Source organism: Equus przewalskii, chromosome 17, assembly GCF_037783145.1.
Source record: "Equus przewalskii isolate Varuska chromosome 17, EquPr2, whole genome shotgun sequence".
NCBI lineage: Eukaryota > Metazoa > Chordata > Mammalia > Perissodactyla > Equidae > Equus > Equus przewalskii.
Genome location: NC_091847.1, coordinates 30079256 through 30104042, shown reverse-complemented (window position 1 = coordinate 30104042; position 24787 = coordinate 30079256). Strand labels below are relative to the sequence as shown.

General features: G+C 35.4%; 1 protein-coding gene across 41 annotated transcripts in view; it reads left to right on the top strand.

Moving 5' to 3' along the window:
• Positions 1–24787, top strand: part of ORC4 (origin recognition complex subunit 4) — a 77697-nt gene that overhangs the window by 29065 nt on the left and 23845 nt on the right. For 10 of the 41 annotated variants that reach the window (XM_070579667.1, XM_008518686.2, XM_070579670.1 and 7 more), the window contains exons 2-4: positions 16937–17010; positions 19827–19903; positions 20490–20580. In XM_070579667.1, the coding sequence (XP_070435768.1) occupies positions 16954–17010; positions 19827–19903; positions 20490–20580 (225 nt within the window). In that variant the 5' untranslated portion in view covers positions 16937–16953. Of the gene's footprint in view, positions 1–15766; positions 15842–16936; positions 17011–17099; positions 17169–17781; positions 18057–19826; positions 19904–20489; positions 20601–24787 lie in introns of all 41 variants that reach the window. The other 31 variants (XM_070579673.1, XM_070579661.1, XM_008518683.2 and 28 more) reach the window with 15 other exon arrangements.

Sequence of the window (24787 nt, the reverse complement as noted above, 5' to 3'; positions counted from 1 at the left end):
TGAGTCACTCACCAGAATAGCCAAAGCTGCCATCTTAAATACCATTTTCAGCTAAAGACAAAGGATATTAGGAGTAGTGCTTTGGGACTTCAAGGGAAAGGAAAGCAATTTACATTGAGATGGCAATGCGAATGGGCCAACTATAAACAGTGTGCCCAGAGAGATTTTACATCACACTACAGTTAACTTAGTATATTAGCTCCTTCCTGGAATGGGCCTTAAGTTCTTTCAGGCACTTGGGGAGGAAGGTCAGAGTTTCTTTCAGGTTCTTTTGTTCTTAAAAATAATCAAGCCAAGAGACACATTTTGGGGTGGCCAGTTTTGACCCTTCACACTCTTTTAAGTGACAAATATGAAGCACTATATAGAAGAACCATTTTCGTGAATTGTGTGTTTGTGTGCACACGTTCACGCGCATATGTGCACCCTTACAAATAGTGATATTTCTTACATTAGTTTTCCTGAATTTAGCCAAATGAAAATTGTAGGAACTGCAGCACTTTGAATATTTGTTAAACACAAGAGATAATTTTATAAAAGATCCCAGTCTAAGATTTTTAAAAAAAGAAGTCCTGGGGGATGGCCTGGTCATGCAGCAGTTAAGTTTGCACATTCTGCTTCGGAAGTCTGGGTTTTTCTGGTTTGGACCCCAGGTGCAGGCCTACACACCACTTGTCAAGCTATGCTGTGGCAGGTCCCACGTATAAAGTAGAGGAAGACGGACACAGATGTCAGCTCAGGGCCAGTTTTCCTCAGCAAAAAGAGGATTGGCAGCAGGTGTTAGCTCAGGGCTATCTTCCTCAAAAAAAAGAAAGAAAGAAATATCATAAGTAGACCAACTAGACTATAGAGAATAATGACATGAATTGGGAAAATAAAATAAAAAATAATTCCTTTTTTGTAGTGCATGTTTCATTTTTAGACAGTCTTGCCTTCCCACTATGAAAAATGAGATTAGCCCTCTTACACATTCACTCCAGTTTTTTGTATAATTATTTTCAAATCATCAAGATTTATATGTTTACAACCTGTACAGTGACTATAATTTTTATACTTGTTTAGTTTTAACTCTATTTCAGTGGATTGAAAGCTCACCACTATGTGTGTGTATGTGTGGTTCTGAGAGTATGTGTGTTGAATCATGCTTTAATTGGCTGGATTTCATGGTTGAATTCCTCACATCACCCCCAACCCCAAACTTTTATTTGCTCTCTTTACTGAGTCCATTCTGAGTTGTCAAGGCTATACTTGTTACTATTATATATAAATTAAATCTTTACTGAGTTTGAATCTGTAAACTCTCTTTTTCTCAGAACTTTGTCAACGTTATCCCATTGTCTTTCAGCATTTATTTTTCTTTGTAGGTGTTTTTCTGTCTGGAGCCCTAATGAATTTTTTCTTTAGGTTTAATAACTGAATTATGACTTTTACAGCTTGCTTCTCTCTTTATTTGACACATTTGTGAGAATTTTTGGGCTTTTGAGAGTGGGATTGAAGTTGGGAGTTGTGCAGAACCATTGTAGAATTTTCTAGGCCTTCGTTTCTTTGTAATATTAACTTCTGCCTTTTTCTTTAGTTACTGCTAGGACATTTCTTTTTTTTTTCAGGTTTTTTTGTTTTTATTGAGCTAACATTGGTTTCTAAGATATAAATTTCAGGTGTACATCCTTATATTTCAATTTCTGTGTAGACCACATCTTGTTCTCCACCCAAAGAATAATTACCATCCATCACTGTACACATGTATCCTATCATGCCTTTTGCCCTCCTCCCTCCCTGCTTCCCCTCTGGTAACCAGCAATCTCATCTGTGTTTCTGTGTGTGTGTTTGTTCTTGTTTTTATCTTCTACTTATGAGTGAGATCATACAGTATTTGACTTTCTCTCTCTGACTTGTTTCACTTAGCATAATACCCCCAAGGTCCATCCATGTTGTTGCAAATGGCAAGATTTATTTCTTTTTTTTTTAATGGCTGAGTAGTATTCCATTGTGTATATATACCACATTTTCTTTTCCTGTTCATCCCTTGATGGGCACTTAGGTTGTTTCCAAATCTTGGCTATTGTGAATAATGTGCAGTGAACAGAGGGGCCTATGTCTTTACACATTGGTTTTTCACGTTCTTTGGATAAATACCCAGGAGTGAAATAGCTCGGTTGTAAGGTGGTTATATTTTTAATTTTTTGAGGAATCTCCATACTGTTCCATATTGGCTGCACTAGTTTACATTATCACCAGCAGTGTATGAGAGTTCCACTTTCTCCACATCCTCTCCAACACTTGCTGTTTCCTGTTAGTCATAGCAATTCTGATGGGCATGAGATGATGTCTCATTGTAGTTTTTATTTGCATTTCCCTAATAACTAGGGATATTGAACATCTTTTCATGTGCCTGTTGGCCATATGTGTATCTTCTTTGAAGAAATGTCTGTTCAGATCTTTTGCCCATTTTCAATCGAGTTGTTAGTTTTGTTGTTGAGATGTATGAGTTCTTTGTATATTTTGGCTGTTAACTCCTTGTCAGGTATGTGGTGTACAAATATCTTCTTCCAATTGTTAGGTTGTCTTTTCATTTTGTTGATAATTCCCTTTGCTATAAAGAAGCTTTTTAGTTCAACGTAGTCCCATTTGTCTATTTTTTCTTTCATTTCCCTTGCCTGGTTAGACATGGTATTCAAAATGATGCTGCTGAGACCAATGTTGGAGATGGTACTGTCTGTGTTTTCTTCTAGAAATTTCATGGGTTCAGGTCTTACATTCAAGTCTTTAATCCATTTTGAGTTAATTTGTGTGTATGGTGTAAGATAATGGTCTATTTTCATCCCTTTGCTTGTGGCTGTCCAGTTTTCCCAACACCCTTTATTGAAGAGACTTTCTTTTCTCCATTGGATGTTCTTGGCTCCCTTGTCAACAATTAGCTGTCCATAGGTGAGTGGATTTATTTCTGGGCTCTCGATTCTGATCCATGGATCTCTGTGTCTGTTTTTCTGCCAGTAACATGCTGTTGTGATTGCTATAGCTTTGTAGTATATTTTGAAATCAGGGAGTGGGATATCTCCAGCGTTGTTGTTGTTGTTTTTTTTTTTTTTCAGGATTCCCATGGTTATTCGGGGTCTTTTGTTGTTCCATGTAAATTTTAGGATTCTTTGTTCTATTTCTGTGAAAAATGTCATTTGAGCTTTGACATGGGTTGCATTGAATCTGTAGATTGCTCTAGGAAGTATGGACATTTTAACTATGTTAATTCTTCCAACCCGAGAGCATGCAGTATTTTTCCATTTGTTTTATTCTTTCAACAGTATTTTATAGTGTTCAGTTTACAGGTCTTTCACCTCTTCGATTAAATTTATTCCTAGGTATTTTATTCTTTTTGTTCTGATTGGAAATGGGATTGTATTCCTAATTTCTCTTTCTGCTACTTTGTTAGTGTATAGAAACGCAGCTGATTTTTGTATGTTGATTTTGTATCCTGCAACTTTACTGTGTTCATTTTTTATTTCTAATAGTTTTTTGGCAGATTCTTTAATTCATATTACTAACCCACTCTTAGTTTTGCTGATTTTTTTCTATTGCTGTTTAGTCTCTATTTCATTTATTTCTGCACTGATTGTTTCTTTCCTTCCACTGATTTTGGTTTTTGTTTGTTTTTCTTTTTCTGTTCTTTTAGGTGCCCTGTTATATTGTTTATTTGAGATTTTTCTTGGTTTCTTGAGGTGGCCCGTATTGCTATAAACTTCCCCCTTAGTACCACTTTTGTTGGATCCCATAAATTTTGGCATGTCATATTTTCATTTTCGTTTGTTCAGGTGTTTTTTGATTTCTTATTTGCTTCAGTAGTTGTTCAGTAGCATTCTGTTTGATCTCCCCGTATTTGTGGCTTTTCTCAGTTTCTTCTTGTAGTTGATTTCTACTTTTATACTGTTGTAGTCAGAAAAGATGCTTAGTATTCTTTCACTCTTTTTCAATTTGTTGAGACTTGTTTTGTGGCATAAAATATGATCTGTCCTGGAGGATGTTTCACATACATTCAAAAAGAATGTGTGTTCTGTGGGGTTTGGATGATATGTTCTGTGTATATCTACTAAGTCCATCTGGTCTAATGTGTCATTTAAGTCCATGTTTCCTGTGTGAATAATCTATCCATTGATGTAAGTGGAATGTTAAAGTCCCTTACTGTTATTGTTTTATTGTCTATGTCTCCTTTTATATCAGTTAAATATTGTATTATATTATTTGGGTGCTCCTATGTTGGGTGCTCAGATATTTATGAGTATTATATCCTCTTGTTGGATTGTTCCCTTTATTATTATGTAATGCCCTTCTTTTTCTCTTGTTACAGTTTTTGCTTTAAAATTTATTTTGTGTGACATACATATTGCTACTCCCAGCTTTTTGTTCATTGCCATTGCATGGTGTGTGTCTTTCCATCCTTTGACTTTGCTTTGACAGTGTCTTTAGGTCTGAAGTGTCTTTTGTATGCAACATATATATGGGTCTTGTATTTTTATACATTCAGCCACCCTATGTTTTTTGATTGGAGCATTTAGACATTGACATTTTTTTTTTTTAAGATTGACCCTTAGCTAACATCTGTTGTCAATCACATTTCTTTTCCTTCTCCCCATAGCCCCCTAGTACATAGTTGTATATTCTAGTTGTAGTTCTTCCTAGTTGTGCTGTGTGGGATGCTGCCTCAGCGTTGTTTGATGAGCTGTGCTAGGTCCATGCCCAGGATCTGAACCAGCAACCCCTTGGGCCACTGAAGCAGAGTGCGCAAACTTGACCATTCGGCCACGGGGCTGGCCCCAAACCATTAACATTTAAAGTGGCTCTTGAAGTGTATGTGCTTACTGCCATTTTGTTACTTTTTTTCTGTATGTTTTAGTAGTTCTCTGTTCATTTTTTTCTTCTCTTGCTCTCATCCCTTATGATTTGATGGTTTTCTTTAGTATTAGTGTTAAATTCCATTCTCTTAATTTTTTGTGTATTCATTATAGGTTTCTGGTTTGTGATTACTGTGAGTTTATATACAATAACATATAAATAGCAATCTATATTAGGTTGATGATCTTTTACATTTGATATTTACTAAAAGCCCTACTCTTTTACTCTTCTTCTCTCATGTTTTATGTTTTTGATCTCATATTTAACCTGTTTTCTGTGTGTGTGTATCCCTTAGCCTCTTATCATGGAAATAGATAATTTTAGTACTTTTGTCTTTTGATCTTCATATTAGCTTCGTAGGTGGTTGATCTGCTACCTTTGGCTGTATTTTGCCTTTACTAGTGGTTTCATTGCTTTTTTTTTTTAAATACTTTTCTTATTCATTTTCATACTATTTCCTTTTCCACTTAAATAAGTCCCTTTAACATTTCTTGTAAGGCTGCTTTACTGGTGATAAACTCCTTTAGTTTTTGGGTTTTTTTGTAAACTTTCTCTCTCCTTCTGTTCTGAATGATAACGTTTCCATGTAGAGTATTCTGGGCTGTAGGTTTTTTCCTCTCAGCAGTGTGAGCATATCATGCCACTGTCTTCTAGCCTGTAAAATTTCTGCTGAGAAGTCAGCTGATAGCTTTGTGGGATTTCCTTTGTATGTGATTTGTTGTCTTTCTCTTGTAGCTTTTAGGATGCTCTCTTTATCTTTAGTTCTTGACATTTTAATTATAATGTGTCTTTGTGTAGGCCTGTTTGGGTTCATCCTGTTTACTGCTCTCTGTGCTTCTTATACCTGGATGTCTGTGTTCTTACTTAGGTTAGTAAAGTTTTCAGCTAGTATCTTTTCTGTTAGTTTTTCTGCTCCTTTGTCTTTCTCTTCTCCTCTGGGACACCTGTAATACAGATGTTAGTACACTTGATATTGTCCTAGAGGTCCCTTAGACTGTCTTCATTCTTTTTAATTCTTTTTTGTTTTCTGTTCAACGTGGTTGATTTTTCTCTGCCCTTTCATCCAGCTCTCTGATCCATTTTTCTGTAACACCTATTCTGCTCTTCATTCCTTGTAGTGAATTTTTCATTTCTATTATTGTATTCTTCCATTCTGATTGGTTCTTTTCTATATTTCCCAATTCTCTGTTGAAGTTCTTGCTGTGTTTATTATTCTCCAAAGATTAGTGACCATCCTTATGACCATTAGTTTTTACTCTTTATTGTGCAGATTGTCTTTGTTTCATGTAGTTATTTTTCTAAGGATTTGTCCTGTTCCCTTATTTGGAACATACTCATTTTTGTATCCTCATTTTGCCTGTTTCTCTGTGCTTAAGTAAGAGATGGCTTATGAGGCCCAACAGTGTGTTTCCCTCTTGTCACCAGTTCCAAATGTTTCAGGTATGTCCCACATATGCCATTCTGTTGTGGCTAGGTTGCTTTTGCTGCAGGTACACAAATAGGCTAGGCTGGCCCCTGGCCAGCTGGTTGTAAGACTCAACTGGCTGAAAGGTCTAATAGCACACACCTGGCTGCTGTTTTGCTGTTAAGTGTGTCTGGCCCCCAGTGTGGCTGGTTGTGAGGTGAGGGGCCCACTATTGCTGTAGGCCTCCAGCCTGTGAGGCTGTTGTCAGCTCTCTCAGGAGCACAGCTGGTTGGGGCCAGCCCCAGGCATGACAGTACACAATCGTTTCAGGCATTGGAAGGTGAAGCAGATTTCCTATGTGGCTGTTTGAGAAGGTGAGCAGCCCCGTCTGCTGCAGCTGACACGCCCCACTGCCTGTGGGCCCACCTACCTCATCAGTCCTGCCCCACTCACACACCCTGCCCTGCCTGTTTGGACTGTAGGGCCTCTACACAGCTTGCCTGTTTGGGCCCACAAGTTCCCACTGGGCTAACTGGTGGGCAGGGCCAGTCCCTAGGGCGGGCTGCCTGTGCTGGCTCAGCTGGATTAAATCAGTATTCTAATGGCTAGGGCAAACACCTGCACTAACAGCTCAGGGTCAAAAATCCAATGGCATCTGCCAACATCTGTCTCAGCACAGCTGTACTAGGTCACAATAATGGCTGCTGCCAGTGTCTCAGTCCCTAGAGAGGTAGTCGCAGCCACCTTCTGCCTCTCTGAGATGAGCTCAGAGCTTATCACATGAGTCGCTTTTACCGAAGGACTATGCACCTTTCTTTCTGGTAATTTTGTGTTGGTTTTCAGAATGGGTGAATTTGTGCATGGGCCCTTTAAGAGCAGATTTTTTTTCCTCCTATCTTAAGTAGGTTTTGCGGGTATATTCCATGTCGGTTTTAATAGCCTGTAAAGCGAAGTATGATGACACTCGTCTTGGTTGTGCTGATTTCAAAAGCTGCTTATTGTGGCATAGGTCTCCTTCTCAGATCTCCCACTCCTCCAGGAAAAGCTTCATACCTTAAGATTGCTCCTGGCCATGAATCACTGCAGGTAGAGTGGGGTTTTTCCTTAGCAGAAAGGTATTTCTGTTTCTTTCACTTCCATCAGTGTTGTCCATTGTTGTGGGGGTTCTTTTTATCCAGTTTCCAGTTCTTTCTCAGAGGTAATTATTCCACAGGTGGTTGTCAATTTGTTGTGTCTGTGGGAAATCCTTCTGTGCTACCATCTTCCCAGCAATTTCACAAAGTTTTTCTAATTGTGGCAAAGTACACATGACGTTTAATTTACCATCTTAAAAATTTTTAAGTGTATTGTTCAGTGGCATTAAATACATTAATACTTTTGTGTTTCCATCATCACTATGCATCTCCAGAACTCTTTTCATCTTGTGAAACTGAAACTCTATACCCATTAAAAAATAACTACTCATTCTTCTCTTCCTCTCAGCCCCTGACTACCACCATTGTACATTTTTTCTCTATGATTTTGACTATTCTGAGTCCTTCATATAAGTAAATCATGCAGTCTTTGTCTTTTAGTTACTGGCATAATTCACTTAATGTTCTCAAGCTTCGTCTATTTTGTGGCATATGTCAGAATTTCCTTCCTTTTTAGGGTTTTATATTCTATTGTATTTACTGTATTTTTATTATCCATTCATCTGTTGATGGACAGTTGGGCTGCTTCCATGTTTTGTCAGTTGTGAATAATGCTACTTTGAAATCAGTGTACAAATATTTCTTTGACACTCTGATTTCTATTCTTTTCAGTATATACCGAGAATGGAAATGACTGGTAATTGTATTTTAATTTCTAGAGGAACTACTATACTGTTTTCCGCAGCTACTATACCATTTTACATTCCCACCAACAGTGCACAAGGGTTCTACTATCTCTGCATCATCTCCATCACTTGTCATTTTCTGTTTTTCTGATAGTAGGCATCCAAATGGTGTGAGGTGGTATCTCATTGTAGTCTTCATTTGCATTTCTCTAATGATTAGCGATGTTGAGCATCTTTTCATGTGCTTATTTGTATGTCTTCTTTAGAGAAATGTCTATTCAAATCCTTTGCCCATTTTGTAATTGAGTTATTTGCTTATCTGTTGTTGAATTTTAGGAGTTCTGTATATATTCTGGACTTTAATTCCTTATCAGATATGTGATTTGCAAATATTGTCTCACTTTCTGTACATTGCCTTTTTACTTTGTAGTGTCTTTTAGTGCACAAATTTTAGAATTTTTCATGAAGTCCAATTTATTTATTTTTTTCTTTTTTTTTTTTTTTAAAGATTGGCACCTGGGCTAACAACTGTTGCCAATCTTTTTTTTTTGTTCCCCTGCTTTATTTCCCAAACTCCACCTCCACCCCCCCACCCCCCTCCCCCCACCCCCCGGTACGTAGTTGTATGTCTTAGTTGCAGATCCTTCCAGTTGTGGGATGTGGGACGCCACCTCAACGTGGCCTGACGAGCGGTGCCATGTCCGGGCCCAGGATCCGAACCCTGGGCCGCCGCAGCGGAGCGCACAAACTTAACCGCTTGGCCACGGAGCTGGCTGCTATTTTTTCTTTTGCCTATTTCTTTGATGTCTTATCCAGGAAATTATTGCAAAGTCAAATGTCATGAAGCATTTGTCCTATGTTTTCTTCTATGAGATTTATAGTGTCAGCTTACATAGTTAGCAATTTGATCCATTTTGAGTTGATTTTTTTTACATATGGTGTTAGGTAAGGGTTCACCTTTATTCTCTTGCACGTGGATATCCAGTTTTCCCACTGTCATTTGTTGGAAAGACTGTTTTTGCTCCATTGAACGGTCTTGGCACCCTTGTCAAAAACCATTTGACTATCTATGTGGAGAGATATATGTGTTTATTTCTGGGCTCTCTCTTCAGTTTCATTGGTCTGTATTCTATCTTATGGCAATACCACTTTGTTTTGATTACTGTAGCTTTGTGGTTAGTTTTGAAATAAGAAAGTATTAGTCCTTCAGCTCTGTTGTTCTTTTTCAAAGATTCTTTTGGATATTTGGGGTCCTTGAGATTCCATACGAATTTTAGGTTGGATTTTTTTCTTTCTGCAAAAACATCATTGGGATTTTGATAGAGATAGCATTGAATCTATAGATCATTCTGTGTAATATTGACATCTTAACAATATTTTGTCTTTGAATCTGTGAACATGGGACATATTTCCATTTATGTCATCTTTAGTTTCTTTCAGCGAGCTTCGTAGTTTCCATTGTAGATGTCTTTCACCTCTTTAGCTAGGTTAATTCCTAAGTATTTTATTCTATTTGATGCTATTGTAAATGGAGTTGTCTTCTTGATTTCCTTTCCCAATTGTGTTTGAAATGCAGCTGAATTTTTTGTCTTGACTTGCTATCTTTCTGCTTTGCTGAATTTATTAGTTATAACAGTTTTTGTCTGGAATTTTTAGGGTCTTCTGTATGTAAGAGTATATCATCTGCAGTCAGAGACAGTTTGAGTGTTTTGTTCCAATTTTGGTAACTTTAATTCTTTTTCTTGCCTAATTGCTCAGGCTAGAAGTTGCAGTACTTTGTTGAATAGAAGTGGTGAAAGCAGGCATCCTTGCCTTGTTTCTGATCATAGAGAAATAGCTTTATGTCTTGCACCAAGATATTCACTGTGGATTTTTCAGATATAGCTTTTATTATGTTGAAGTAATTTCCTTCTATTCCTAGTTTGTTTAGTGTTCTTATCCTGAGGATGTTAAATTATTTTAGTGCTTTTTGTGCATCAATTGAGATAATTGTTTTTTTCTTTGTTCTATTAATGTGATATAGTACTCTGATCAATTTTCGTATGTTGAACCATCATTGCATTCCAGGAATAAATCCCACTTAGTCATGGTATATTATCTTTTTAATATGCTACTAAATTCAGTTTGATACTATTTTACCAATTATTTTAACATTACTGTTAATAAGCCGTCTTGATGTGTAGTTTTCTTGTAGTGTATCTGGCTTTGGTGTCAGGGTAATGCTATCCTTGAAGAATGAATTATGTAATGTTCCCTCCTGTTTGGTTTTTTGGAGAAGTTTGAGAAGGATTCCTGTTAGTTCTTCTTTAAATGTTTGGTACAATTCCCCATTGAAGCCATCAGGTCCTAACTTTTTTTTGTTGAAAGATTATTTTGTTTTTGATTTAGTCTCCTTACTAGTTGTAAGTCTGTTCAGATTTTCTACTTCTTTGTGCTTTAGTCTTGGTAGATTTTGTCTTTTCTGTGAATTTGTTCATTTTACCTACATTATCCGTTATTTTGGCATATAGTTCGTAGTGCTCTTAGAATCCTATTTTATTTCTGTAGAATTAATAGTAATGTCCCCACTTTTGCTTCTGATTTTATTCATTTGAATCTCATCTCTTTTTTTCTTAGTCCATCTAACTAAAAGTTTGTCAATTTTGTTGATCTTTTCAAAGATCTTTTTGTTTCATTGATCCTCTCTATTGTTTTCTTAGTCTCTGTTTGTTTATCTCTGCTCTAATCAAGTGGCCTTTTTCTGGACTTCTTCTTGCTTACAGTTCTTATTTGAGTAGTTGTCCTCAAATATTTCTTTTATTTCATCATTTGTGACTTACTTTCTAAGAAAAATTTAAATTTCTAGAAAAATTATGGTGCCTTCATCTTCGTTTCCTTTGCTCTTGCTTTTTCTGGTTTAATTTCAAAAATGAAAACCTTTCAACCCTACTTTTTCATATGTTCAGTAATAGATTTAAAGTCTGTTTTTCCCAGTTTTTCAGACACGCTAAAATTGGCATCCAGTGACTGCAGGTTTGAAATGAGTAGAGAGAGTGTTCCTCCAGGGCAAAATTATAAGTCACGAAATGGAAGATAATTGGAGTACTGGTGTCTATTAATAAAATAAATAAAAGTGTAGATTTTGACTACTAGTTTTAATCTTCATTTTAAGCATTTCTCTTAATCTTCCAAATTCTTAATTGAAGACAGTATAAATAAAATGTTAGTCTAATGCCAGGAAAGAGAATATATTACTGATATTTTTTTAAAAACTATATTCATATCAAGCTATCAATCCAGGATTATAAGAAGACAGAAATTTTTCTAAAGACAATTAACTTTACCTTCTTTTGAATCGCGAGACTTTCAGCTTTATAAGGTTTGCAACTTGGTTTAAAAATAATCTGTAGGGGCTGGCCCCATGGCCAAGTGGTTAAGTTCGTGTGCTCCGCTGCAGGCGGCCCAGTGTTTCATTGGTTCAAATCCTGGGCGCAGACATGGCACTGCTCATCAAACCACGCTGAGGCAGCATCCCACATGCCGCAACTAGAAGGACCCACAACAAAGAATATACAACTATGTACTGGGGGGCTTTGGGGAGAAAAAGGAAAAAAATAATAAAATCTTTAAAAAAAATAGTAATCTGTAAAAAAAATTTTCATGTATTTTATCTTTTGTTAACTCTTGACTTCTCTGTTACAAGAAATAAATTTCTTAAACAAATTACCTGTATTTTAAACATTTTGAAATTCTGTTGCTGTGATGCTACCATGATAATATTAAGCTGCATATATTTTACTTAAATTATAAAATAAATCACTACATTTAACTTATTCTTTTTTCCTATGTTAACTTGTTATTCTATATATAACATTATTTTATATTGGGCAGTTTTTTTGAGAATTATGGCATGTAGTTATTCAAAATGTTAAAATTAGGCTAAGTAGTTAAGTTAACCTAACCTGGTTCCTTTTTGGCAGCTAGTTTATCTATGAACATCCTCCACTGTCTAGCACTTATTCATTTACCGAATATTTTTTGGAAAATCACTGTATGCCAGTATTGCACTAGTTTATTTGGATACAATTATAGCATAATTTCTGAGCCCTTCTTTCTAGGAGCCTCTGGTCGAGTGGAGCAAACAGATAAGTAAACACAGAGTTAGCTACATCACTGTGCGCTGATTAAGTTCTGTGAAAGGAGAAAAATAGCTTATATCCTGAAAGCACTTGAGTAACACATAACCCTCAGACTTTTCTCAGAGTAGGAATATATAAAGGTGTCACAGAAAGTATTCTGGAGTAAATAATATCTCAGCTACGACCTTAGTTTCGAGTGAGGCAGGTTACAGAGAATTGTTGATTGTTCCAGGCAGAATTTTAAGAGAAGGAGCTAATTAGTTAAACTGGGAACTAGTCTTTCAGAAACTTCCTTTTAAATTGTGGTAGGGAATTTGAAATTTAGAATTTGGAGAGTTGGAGATGAAATTGAGTGGTTTTTATGTCAAAATGGTATCACGAATGGAGACAAGACTTAGAGACCCATAAAGAAGCTGTCATAGATTTCCAGTCAAGAAATATTGGTGAACTAAAGTGAGATAGAGGTAGCTAGTGACAAAAGTGGATTGGGTTGAAATTTTCTAGGTGATGAAATAGACCAATTGTTACTTGGAACTTTGAGGTTGAAAAATTAGGTTTATACACTCTAGCAAAACATAATTTGAGATAAGAATCTACAGGAAACCAATAATACAGCAAGTATGGAAGCTAAAGGAGTAATACGAGGATAAGCTGTTCCTTGGGATTACCTGTTTCACTGCTCTTTGCAATAGTATGAGTAAATAATAGTAGAGTCTACCAAATCTGCAACTAAATAATTGCAGTCACCTATGTTTGCATTTGATACCAACATGAGTAGTCACTTAGTCATGCATAGACATGCAGCCCTTCTTACATTTTATGTCTAGTCCTACTATTTCAGAATAGTAAGTAAAATCATAGTATAGAAAGCAGAAGGAGTCCCAGGATCCACTGGTATAATTTGAGGAGAGATTCAAGCCAACTTATTCCAACAATCTACTTGCAAATAATAGAGATTTAGCTGTACCACCAATAATCACCTTTTTTGATCATTAAGCACTTGAAAAAAACTATAAAATTAGAATTTTTTCCTTCAACTTTTTATTTTGAAATTATTATAGACTCTTAGAAGTTGTAGAAATAGTACACAGAATCCTGTAAACCCTTCACCCAGCTTCTCTTAAGGGTGACATTTTATCTAACTGTAGTGCAATATCAAAACCAGGAAAATGACATTGCTATAACACTGATAACTAGACTTAACAGTTAACTTATTCAGTTTTCAGCAGGGTTTTTGTTTTTTGTTTGTTTTTTGGTGAGGAAGATTGACGCTGAGCTAACATCCATTGCGAGTCTTCCTCTTTTTGCTCAGGAAGATTAGCCCTGAGCTAACATCGGTGCCCATCTTCCTCTATTTCCTATATTGGAGTCTGCCACAGCATTGCTTGATGAGCAATGTGTAGGTCCACACCCAGAATCTGAACCTTCAAACCCTGGGTCACTGAAGCAGAGTGTGTAAACTTAACTAGTATGCCACCTTGCCGGCCCCTTCAGCAGTTCTTATTTGCACTCATTTGTGTGTATCTGTATAATTCTCTGTGACTTGATGCCCTGTATAGATTTGTGTGACCATCACCGCAATAAAGATATAGAACTGTTCTATCATTATAAAGAAAATCCCTCTTGCATCCCCTTTGTAGTCATACTCACCCCTCAACCATGTCCCTGTCTCCTAGCCACCATGAATATGTTCTTCATTGCTATAGTTTTATCATTTCAAGAATGTTATTTAAATAGAATCATACAATATGTAATTTTTTGAGATTGGCCTTTTTTTTACTAAGCACAGTGCCCTTGAGATCCATCCAAGTTGTTGCATGTATTAACAGTCATTGCTTTTTTTTGTTCACTTATATTCCCCTGTATGTATGGATGTTTCATAGTTTCTTTAACTCCACTGGTTTGTTGAAGGACATCTGTATTGTTTCCAGTTTTTTTGACTATTACAAGTAAACTCGTTATGAACATTTGTGTTATAGGTTTTTGTTTGAACATAAGTTCTTATTTCTTTTCTTTTTTTTTTTTTAAGATTTTAGTTTTCCTTTTTCTCTCCAAAGCCCCCTGGTACATAGTTGTGTCTTTTTAGCTATGGGTCCTTCTAGTTGTGGCATGTAGGATGCCACCTCAGCATGGCCTGATGAGTGGTGCCGTGTCCATGCTCAGGATCTGAACCTGCGAAACCCTGGGCTGCTGAAGCGGGGCATGCAAACTTAACCACTCGGCCCCGGGGCCGGCCCCTCTTATTTCTTAATAATACCCAAGAGTACAGTTGCTGTGTTGCATGGTAAGTGTAGTTTAGTTCTTTAAGAAACTGCAGGGTGGCTGTACAATTTCACATTCTCAGCAGTAGTTGTATGAGGAATCCAGTTTTCTGCATCCTCACCAGCATTTGCTGTCATCTCTTTTTTTGTTTTAGCTATTTTAATAGATATGTATTGCTGTCTCACTGTTTCTTTAATTTGCATTATCTACTGGCTAATGATGTTAAACATCTTTTCATGTGTTTATTTGCCATCCATCTACCCTCTTTGGTGAAATGTTTATGTCTTTTTCCCATTTTTCTAATTGGTTTGTTTCTTTATTGTTGAGTTTCGAAGATTCTTTATGTATAAGTCCTTTGTCAGATATGTAGTTTGCAAATATTTTCTCCCAGTCTGAAGCTTGTCTTTTGTCTATAATATTGGAATAACCATTTAAAGTATTCTTTGGTATATAGAGTGGAGATTTGCCTAGTACATGGAGGGGCAAGATGTGTTAAAATTAACCTTTTAACTAAGACCATTTACAGTCAGAATTTATATAGGTTAGTCTCTGAAGTAGTGTGTTTGTTTCTTTCATGAATGATCCCCAAACGAAGAAAAATGCATGCTTTTCATAGCTTACCTGAATTATATTTGATGCAAGGAGGCAGATTAGACACCTACCCTGGAACTTCAGACATTTTACTTAGCTTTTCTGAGCAATATTTTCTTAATGCATGAAATGGGGGAAAATTTATTTTAATTCCAGTAATACTGTGACACAGTTAATACAGTTCTAAACAATGAGGCATATTGCAAAAGCTTTCTTCCACTTTTTAAAACTTCAGTCCTCCTTATTGTCTAGGGGTCAGTTCCATGGTTTCCTGTGATTTCAGATCTTGGCTTGTAGACTTTTTTCACAATCAAGTGTATCTTAAACCTGAGTGAGGGTATCATTTCATGTTGCTAAAAGGGTTTTTCACACACACACACACACACCCCTCTCATTTGAGGGAAAAAAATTAAAATAACTAGACTAAGAATAATGTAAAGATTCTCAAGCAAGATACCTTAATGTAGACATAAAAGGCTGTTAGAAAGGTGCCCTAGTGCAGTGAGAAAACCACTTTTCTCCTAAGAAAGAAGATGGTTAAGTGACTAGACATTAGTTGAGTACTCTGTTCTTGAGTTTCCAATTTGGGAGCCTGGAGCTAGAAGCCCTTTGGGGTTTGAGTCTTGGCTACCTGGCTTATACAGCAAGGGGGAGACAGATTTGCTCACTTGGTATCTATCTGTCAAGGCCTTGCTCACCTGCTGTCCTGTTAGCATTTCCAGAGAAGAAGACTACATTCGAAGAGTTGGTGTCTGTTTGTCGGTATGTGAGGTTAATAAATGTGAATGTAAAATATAATATTGCTACAGTGACCGATCTTCCTTCAAGTTATTGAAATTTGTACTTTTTAAAAATAGTTGACTTAAGTAACAATTTGTTATATATAACCAAGTATATACACTTATAAATATATGTATAATAGTTATATGGAACCAAGTATAACTTGGTTGGGTTCAAATCCTGGCTCTGCCACTTACATGCTGTTTGATTTTGATCAGGTTACTTAACCTTTCTGTATCTTCTAATCTTAAAGGGGGATTATAATAGTACATATTCCATAGGATCTTTTTGAGGATTAAATGAGTTAATAAATGCAAAGCATTTGTAAGAATTCCTGGTGCATAAGTAAACACTACTGAAGCTATTACTACGTGACTAATAAAGTATTCCTGTAGGAAATCAGTAGTAAGAAAATTAGATCTTTTAGCAAAAGATGTTTATCTATGAGTGTGTTGCCCTCAAGGAGAATTTTGCAAAAGTTTCCAATTTTTTTCATTAGTATATTTTTCATTCCAGTTACCATTGCCACTTTTATTTTGGACATTATGCTAAAATGCTTGGTATTTTAAAATACCTCAATTTTGGGATACTGTCCGTTAAACAGACAATTTTGTTTAGTATAATTCGAGTATGGATCGAGAGAAATACAAGCACTTATGGATGTTCACAGAAGAGGCTCTAATGACAGTGTATGATTGATGAGTGGCACAACAAAGTGAAGTCTTTCTAGAAGAGATGATCCTGTGGGATGGATTCGGAGAGAAACATTCTATATAAAAGAAGCTCGTAGGTTTTTTTGTTTTTTTCTTTTAAGGCAAAGAAGGGAAGTTCAATGGTAGATTGAAGGAAAAGGTAGGAGTAGTTGTCTGAATGAACCATATAAAGTGTGGTATGAGAGTGTCAAATGAGCTCGTACTTATGCAAAAAGGAGACAGTGAGAATTTTTAAAGTTTGAGAAATTTGGACATTTTTCACATTTTGAAACTTGTGTTTATTTTGATTCTATAAAAGCAAATTCTTAATCTCTTTAAGCCAATAGTCTTTATTATATTCATGCTAAACTTTTTTTTTTTTAAGGATTTCAATTTGTTGAAATGAGCAGTCGTAAATTAAAGAGCAACAACTTAAAACATTCAGAGTGCCTTTCACAGGTTAGTATATATTTTCATTAATTTCAAGGTCTGTTAACATGCAAAAGCGATCAGAGAAATAGTCATCTCAACTTGAATTCTCCCCTTAGCACTTGTGAAGAATCGCTCTCCATTCTCAAGGCGAGACTGTCTCATGCTACTTCTTAATTTCATCCTTTGTAAGTCTTTGGATAGTTGGAATCCTAACTTTACTCATGTCTTCCTAAATGTGGTCTGATTTCAGTTTAGTTTAATATTATCTTCAGAGTTTTATACTTCTTTATTTAAATTTATTCCTAAGTATTTTATTCCTTTTGATGCTAAGTGGAATTATTTTCTTAATTTTATTTTTGATTTGTTAATTGCTGGTGTATCTAAATGCAATTGACTTTTGTGTATTAATCTTGTATCCTCCAACCTTGCTGAACTCATTTATTAGTCCTAATAGTTTTTTAGGTTAGTCCTTAGGATTTTCTATATATGATTGCATCATCTGCAAATAGAGATAGTTATACTTCTTCCTTTCCAATCTAGATGCCTTTCATTTCTTTTTCTTGTGTAATTGCCCTGGCTAGAACCTTCAGTGCAATATTGAATAAAAGTGGCAAGAGCAGACAGTCTTGTTTTGTTTTTGATATTGAGGGAATGCATTCAGTCTTTCACCATTGAGTATGTTGTTAGCTATAGGTGTTTGTAGGTGCCGTTTATCAGGTTGAGGAAGTTCTATTATATTCCTAGTATGTTGAATGTTTTTATCATGAATGTTTAATATTTTCTTTTTTTTTTTTGGAGGAAGATCAGCCCTGAGCTAACATCTGCCAATCCTCCCCTTTTTGCTGAGGAAGATTGGCACTGAGCTAACATCCGTTCCCATCTTCCTCCACTTTATATGTAGGACACCTGCCACAGCATGGCTTGCCAAGCAGTGCCATGTCCTCACCCGGGATCCATACCAGCGGACCCCAGGCCACCGAAGTGGAACATGCAAACTTAACTGCTGTGCCACCAGGCCGGCCCCTAATATTTTCTTAAGTGCATGCTGTTTTCCAAATGCTGAGGATATATCTGTATGTCTCTCTCTCAATGAGTCTAACAGGGAAAGGGCATGATATTTATGTGGCTTGACCAGGCTACATTTTTTTTAAATCAAAACTGAATGTTATTGCCATCCTTTTATAAGACCTTACTTTCTTTCTTTTTGAAGGAAACTGTTTAACTCTGTTCCAAAGAAATTTTCTTAATTGAAGTATAATTTACATGTTTTTGTAAAGTGCACAGATCTTCCATGTACAGCATAATTAATTTCTGTATATGTATACACCTGTTTAATCTGCATCTCTGATCACTTTGGAATTTTTGAATCTCTGACTGGTCATTATAGCTTTACTTCACTTTATCCCTCTGTTATATTTTATACATAATTGTTTCCTCTGTAATAGACTTTAATGAAGTGTAAAAACAAAAAGGACTGAGGTTTGTCTTTTGATTTCTAGTCATCTTATCTAGGTAGTGGAATACACATTATGATTAATTGAGTGTATACTCTCATTGAAGTGTTTCAGAGGTATCAGCTGTTACCTGTACAATACCAATATTATGTTAGTGCTAGCTGCCTTATTTGATCTTCAAAACAGGCCTGCAAGAATTATTGTCTCCATTTTGTAGATAAAAGAATTAAAATTTAGAAAAGGCTAACTTCAAAATTCATATAATTGGCTCTTCTGGCACCAATCCTCTTACTCTTTCTACTTCCTCTATAACAATAAATATGGATTCTCAGTGAATCGTTTGCTTTGCTTAGCCTCTGCTACGTGTAAAGAGAACTGAGATTTATCTCTTTGGTATGTGAAGGATCAGTCCCATGCTGTCAGTCTGAGAGAAGCAACTAATCTTGGAGGCTTCTTGTTTCTGCTGATAGGGCCAAATCTGAAACAGCCTCTAAAGGGTTTTATCCCTGGAGGACCTCTGTATTAGCAGCACATGCAGAAAAGGAGTGACTTTAATGGTCCATCTTTTTAAAGAATGTGCTACATTGTCTGGCATAATTTTTTACAACTGAGTCTAAGCCCTTCATTCTAAGCCAAATTCAAAATGTAGCTCTTTGCAAGAATTTTTTTCTTAATTTATCCTAACGATTCCTTATTTTATAGCCTAGATGAAGTGATTTCTTCCATATAATTGAGCATTTCCTTATATGCTGAGTTACTGCTTTTTTGCAGGTTGCTTCTAATGTGTCATGCCTTTCCAGTGTATCTGCACTGGTTTTTTTAGACATGGATCAAGGTCTTTTAGTAGTATTGTTCTCTGCAACTAATAGGTCCTCAATAACTATATGTACTTTTAAACTTCTTTTATTTCCTCAGAATCCTGGCTTTTATGACAGGTACAGATTAACTGGGCTTTCGTTAAGTCGGTTTAGATGTCTTGGTCTCTAGAGATTGAGGTGTGGTGCATGAGCATTATTAGATTAAATAACATTATTAGATTCTCTTCTGTCTTTGTTCCTTGGCTGACACGTTATACAAAATGAGGTATTTATTCATTTACGTCCATTAAAACATCCCTCAATTTACTGATGTAGCTAAAAATAAGTTCTTTTCCCTCTTGTTGAAACCTTCACAACTAAATTCTCATCCTTTCTCTGGGACTTGAGATAGGTAAAAAGAACTTAATTTTACAACTCATGAAAATGGTGCCAGAGCTCTTGAAGACAAGTTATTTAGGAAGGGTTGAATTGATTCTTTAATACCTTATTCTGCTATAAATGTATATTCTCATCCATTTTTGATTGCATATATAATATTTTCATTTGTATTTATTCACTTTATTTTCATCAGGTACAAAGAATTTTACGTGAAAGATTTTGTCATCAGAGTCTACATAGTAACCTGTTTGGAGTACAAGTACAATATAAGTAAGTTTATCTGTCCCCTTCATATTTCCTTCTGAGTCTACACCCTTTAGGTTTTGCAAAAATTGTCATATACAAATTAGATCTTAAACAAGGCTAACAAACATTTTTTTTTTGCGGTAAAAAATTTTACTTTGTGTATAGAAACTCTGAATACAATGAAACAAGAGCAGATATAAATATTTCCATAATGAGAAAGCCCTTTAACTTTCAAAGTGTCTTGTGTTTCTGTTATCTCGTATTATGGAGAGAATTCTTAGCTTCTTGCACTAATACTCAGCAGCCAGCTGTGGAATGAAAGATCCTAAGAGTTGCCACCCTTGTCCCTTGTCCCATATCATCATAAAGACCAAGATATTTCAAACTTACTTTGTTTCCTCTTGAGGTTTCCAGAGAATCAGTATTGGCCTACACTCTCTTCTGTGTTGTTCTGTGTAGGACTGTTTAGAGCATAAGTCAAGTGCGCAGAGGGAGAGAGAAGAGGAATGCCTGTTTTTTGTGCATATTCAAATTCAGCTTTTAAAAAGTATTACCTAACAAATTATTCTAGCTTTTGTTTTTAAATTTTGGCCTATTTATGTCATTTCAGACACTTAATTGAGCTGCTAAAAAGAACTGCTATCTATGGAGAAAGTAACTCTGTTCTCATTATTGGACCCCGAGGATCAGGAAAGACCATGGTAAAAGCTGTTGATTTGTGGTGTGTGTTTGTTTTGGTAGTCGTGTGATGATTCTTATAAACAACATCAAAAATGTTTTTCATTATTTTGTTACTAACATTTTGCTTTTTTTTTTTCATTGTAGAAGACATGTAAAGCCTTTAAGGTGTATATTTGAGTTGAGCATATCTTTTTTACCTTATTTTTCCCCACAGTAACAAATTTTTAGCTTATGTTCATTCCATCATGATCTTTTGTCCTTGAAGAATTAGTGATTGCCAGTGGAAAAAGCAAAGTAACATTTATTGAGCATGTACCTTGTGCCTTTTATCTATGTTCTATCACTTATTCTTTACACATAGATTAGGTAACTATCATACCATGCATTCTTTTTTTCCCTATTATTTTATTGTTTATTGTTTAACCCTAACGCAAGCAATTTTTTTCATATGTACACTCACATCTTCTAGAAGTCTCTTCTTCTTTCCCTCTTTATCATATTTGCATAGTTACCTCAAAAAAATACTCTTGTTTGGGGCCGGCCCCAGACAATATGCAGCAGTTAAGTTCGCACGTTCCGCTTCAGCGGCCCAGGATTCACCAGTTCAGATCCCGGGTGCAGACATAGCAGCGCTTGGCAAGCCATGCTGTGGCAGGTGTTCCACATATAAAGTAGGGGAAGATGGGCACAGATGTTAGCTCAGGGCCGATCTTCCTCAGCAAAAAGAGAAGGATTGGCAGCAGATGTTAGCTCAGGGCTAGTCTTCCTCAAAAAGAAAAAAGAGAGGACGAAAAACAATACTCTTGTTTTTTTCCCTTATTCTCTTTTCACCTTCTTCAATATAGGAGACCAATTATAGCTGTTACTTTGAACAAATTACTATTTAATTTTAAATAGTTGGACTGTGTAAAATCTGTTTTCTGCTATATTCAATGTAATAAATTTAGAGTTCTCACTAACATGCTTTTTTTATTTGTAGAAGTAAAATTATGCATTAACTAAAATTATGTAAGATAGAAGTAAAATTATGTTGTTTTTTTAAGTGGTATCTGTTGACTGTATATTATGTAAAGATGAGTAAATTAGGACTTTAAGATTTTACTATTATCACCCGTTTCCAGTATTGTTTGAAGTCTAAATTGGGACTGGAGATCTAGATAATTTCTTTTTTAATCTTTTAAGAATTTTTCACATTTATTATATTATAATTATATTTACAGTAATTTTTTAGTTTTGACTTTATGTTTAATTTGGTTTAGTCTATAATGCTCGTTCCTTTTATACAACCACTATTTATTTTTGAGTTCTTTCTTATGATTTTCCTTTGTGTTTGACTTCAGTGCTGTTTTGGAGAGTTTTTACAAGAGAACTATGTGACTAATATGCTTTGGAGCTATTAGGATATTTTAAATGATTAATAATTCTATTAACAATAGAAAAAATGAGCAAAGGATGTGCATAGAAAAGTCACAGAAAATTAACTACAAATAGATCGTAAACTTATAAACATGTTCAATTTTATTTATAATTAAGTAAATTAAAAACTATAGTAATTTTCTCTATTAGATTGACAAAAAACCTGTAAGATTGATAACACACTAAATTTATGAATTTATGGGGAAATAAGCACACATGTTCCTGCTGGTAGTGTAAATTGACACCACTAGAGTTAGACAAAATCTAACCACATTACAAATGCCTGTACTCTTTGACTCAGCAACGTTTCTAGGAATTTACACTTGAGAAATGATGTATGTGCAAAGTTACTCATTGCAGCACTGTTTGCTAATAGTGAAAGATGCAACATAAATGCCCACCAACAGGATACTGGTTAATAAATCGTGGTGCATCCATACATGTAGTAGACTATTATACAGCAGTAAAAAAGAATAAGGGAAAATTTGTGTATTTCAAAAAGGGAAGAGAAAAAAGGTTCATATTTCTATTGGTTTGTATGTGGACCAAAAGTTCCTTGAAATATTAAACCATAATAATATTGGGTTATTTGTTGAGGGGAGTAGGACCTAGGCAAACAGGAACAGGGATAGGAAACTTTTCACTGCATAGGTTTTTATACTTTTTGATGCATGAACTATATTACTATACAGTCTATTTAAGAAACTAAAGAATGAAAAGTTGGTTGAAGGCAAAGGGAAAAAAATCCCAACAATCTGGTTAACACAACAAATCACTAAAGCCATCCAGACCACAGAAATATAAAAGAGAAAGGAAGGTTATGGGATTTTGTGTTGAATTTGTAGATCACATGAGAAGAATTGATTTTTTAACTATTGAATCCTCACATTCATGAATGTGGAATATCTCTCCATTTATCTCTCATTTATTTAGGTCTTTCTTCAGAGTTTTGTGGTTTTCCTCATATAAATCTCATACATATTTTGTGAGATTTATACCTAAGTACTTAATTTTTTTTGGTGCTATTTTGAATAGTATTACGTTTTTATATTTCAAGGAAATAGGAAAGCAAATGACTTTTGTGTATTACCTTATATCCTGCAACCTTGCTATAAGTGAGTATCAGTCTTGGTATTTTCTACATAGACAGTCATGTCATCTGCAAACAAAGACAGCTTTATTTCTTCCTTTCCTATCTCTATCTATACCTTCCATTTCCTTTTCTTGTCTTACTGCATTGGTATTCATAGGCTATATCTAAGCATTGATCATAAAATTAACTGATATTATACAAACCCTCTTAATATGAACTTCACTAAGGAATAATTTTATTTTTCAGTATATCTTCAGTTTCATTTCTTCTTGTCTTTTCTTAGGATTAGAGTATCCCATTATTAAGCCTTTGTTCTTATTTCTCTGTGTCATTTCTCCTTGGTTCTCTCTTTTCATGTTTTTCTTTTTCTCCCTCAGCATTCTACCATATAACCAATGTGATTTTATTCTTTGTCAGTTCTGTTGTCGTCTTCTTCTGATATGATATTGCATTTTCATTTTCTAATAATCCTTCCTTCTTGTCCAGCTACTTGTCATGTACCTTCTTAGTCTGGTGTTTTGTGTTTGTCTTAAGTCTGGCTTAAATAGCTCAAAACATTTATTTTCTAAAATACACATTTTCAGTAGTAATTAATCTCTTTTCATCAGCTTGTTGTTACCTTTCTTTCATGTTATATCATCTTTTTATAAACTCATGTCATTTTTTTCTTTTTACTCCGGTTTAAAGAAGGAGACAGCCATTAAGGCATACTATTTATCAGTTAATAAAATGGGTATATTATTCTTGGCATACCGACACTTTATCCATTTGTTGTTACTTCTTAAATGAGACCCCTGTTCTGGTGCTGTGGAGTCATTTATCTAGCATGACTTCACTGGAATGTGGAAGAATCCCCTACTTGGTGTTCCATTTTGGTACAATTTAATTTATTCCTTCTGCAATATTGAGAAGTCAAAGAGCTAAAGAGCATTGTTTAACTTGTGCGACTTTAGTAATTCTTAGACAAGAACTATCATTAGTATAATTATGTAAATTCAAATTAAAAAAATAAGATGATAGTATATTTAAAATACCGTCTTTGGCCAAACTACCTGAAATGTGAAAATTGAAAATCTACAGTTAATTGGTAAAGATAATGGATAGTGTGGTTTGTTATATTTCAAACGTTTTGTTTCCAAAATATAGATATGATTCCAAATGACAGATTGGATCTTGGAAAATATTCTTTTATATAGAAATTACTGTAGACAGAAAAATTTGCTGGATGGCTCAATAGGATGTTTCTTCTAATTGGTGTTTCTTCTAGTTGCATATCGCTGAATCTTGTGTTTATTAAAGAGTTTGGGAATAGTAATAGTAGGTTAGCATAAAAATCCCTGGATAGGGCCATCCTGGTGGTGCAGCAATTAAGTGTGCACATTCCGCTTCAGCAGCCTGGGGTTCACCAGTTTGAATCCCAGGTGCGGACACGGCACCGCTTGTCAAGCCATGCTGTGGCATGCATCCCGCATATAAAATAGAGGAAGATGGGCATAGCTGTTAGCTCTGGGCCAGTCTTCCTCAGAAAAAGGAGGATTTGTGGCTGATGTTAGCTCAGGGCTAATCTTCCTCAAAAAAAATAAAATAAAAATCTCTGGATATTGGCAGGTCTAAGTGAACTATGCCAGTATGTTTGTAGAATTAATTTTTCGCTGCAAAGAATGTGCAAATGGAGTAGCCAAATTGGTTATGTTGCTTGTTGTAACATTAATAACCAA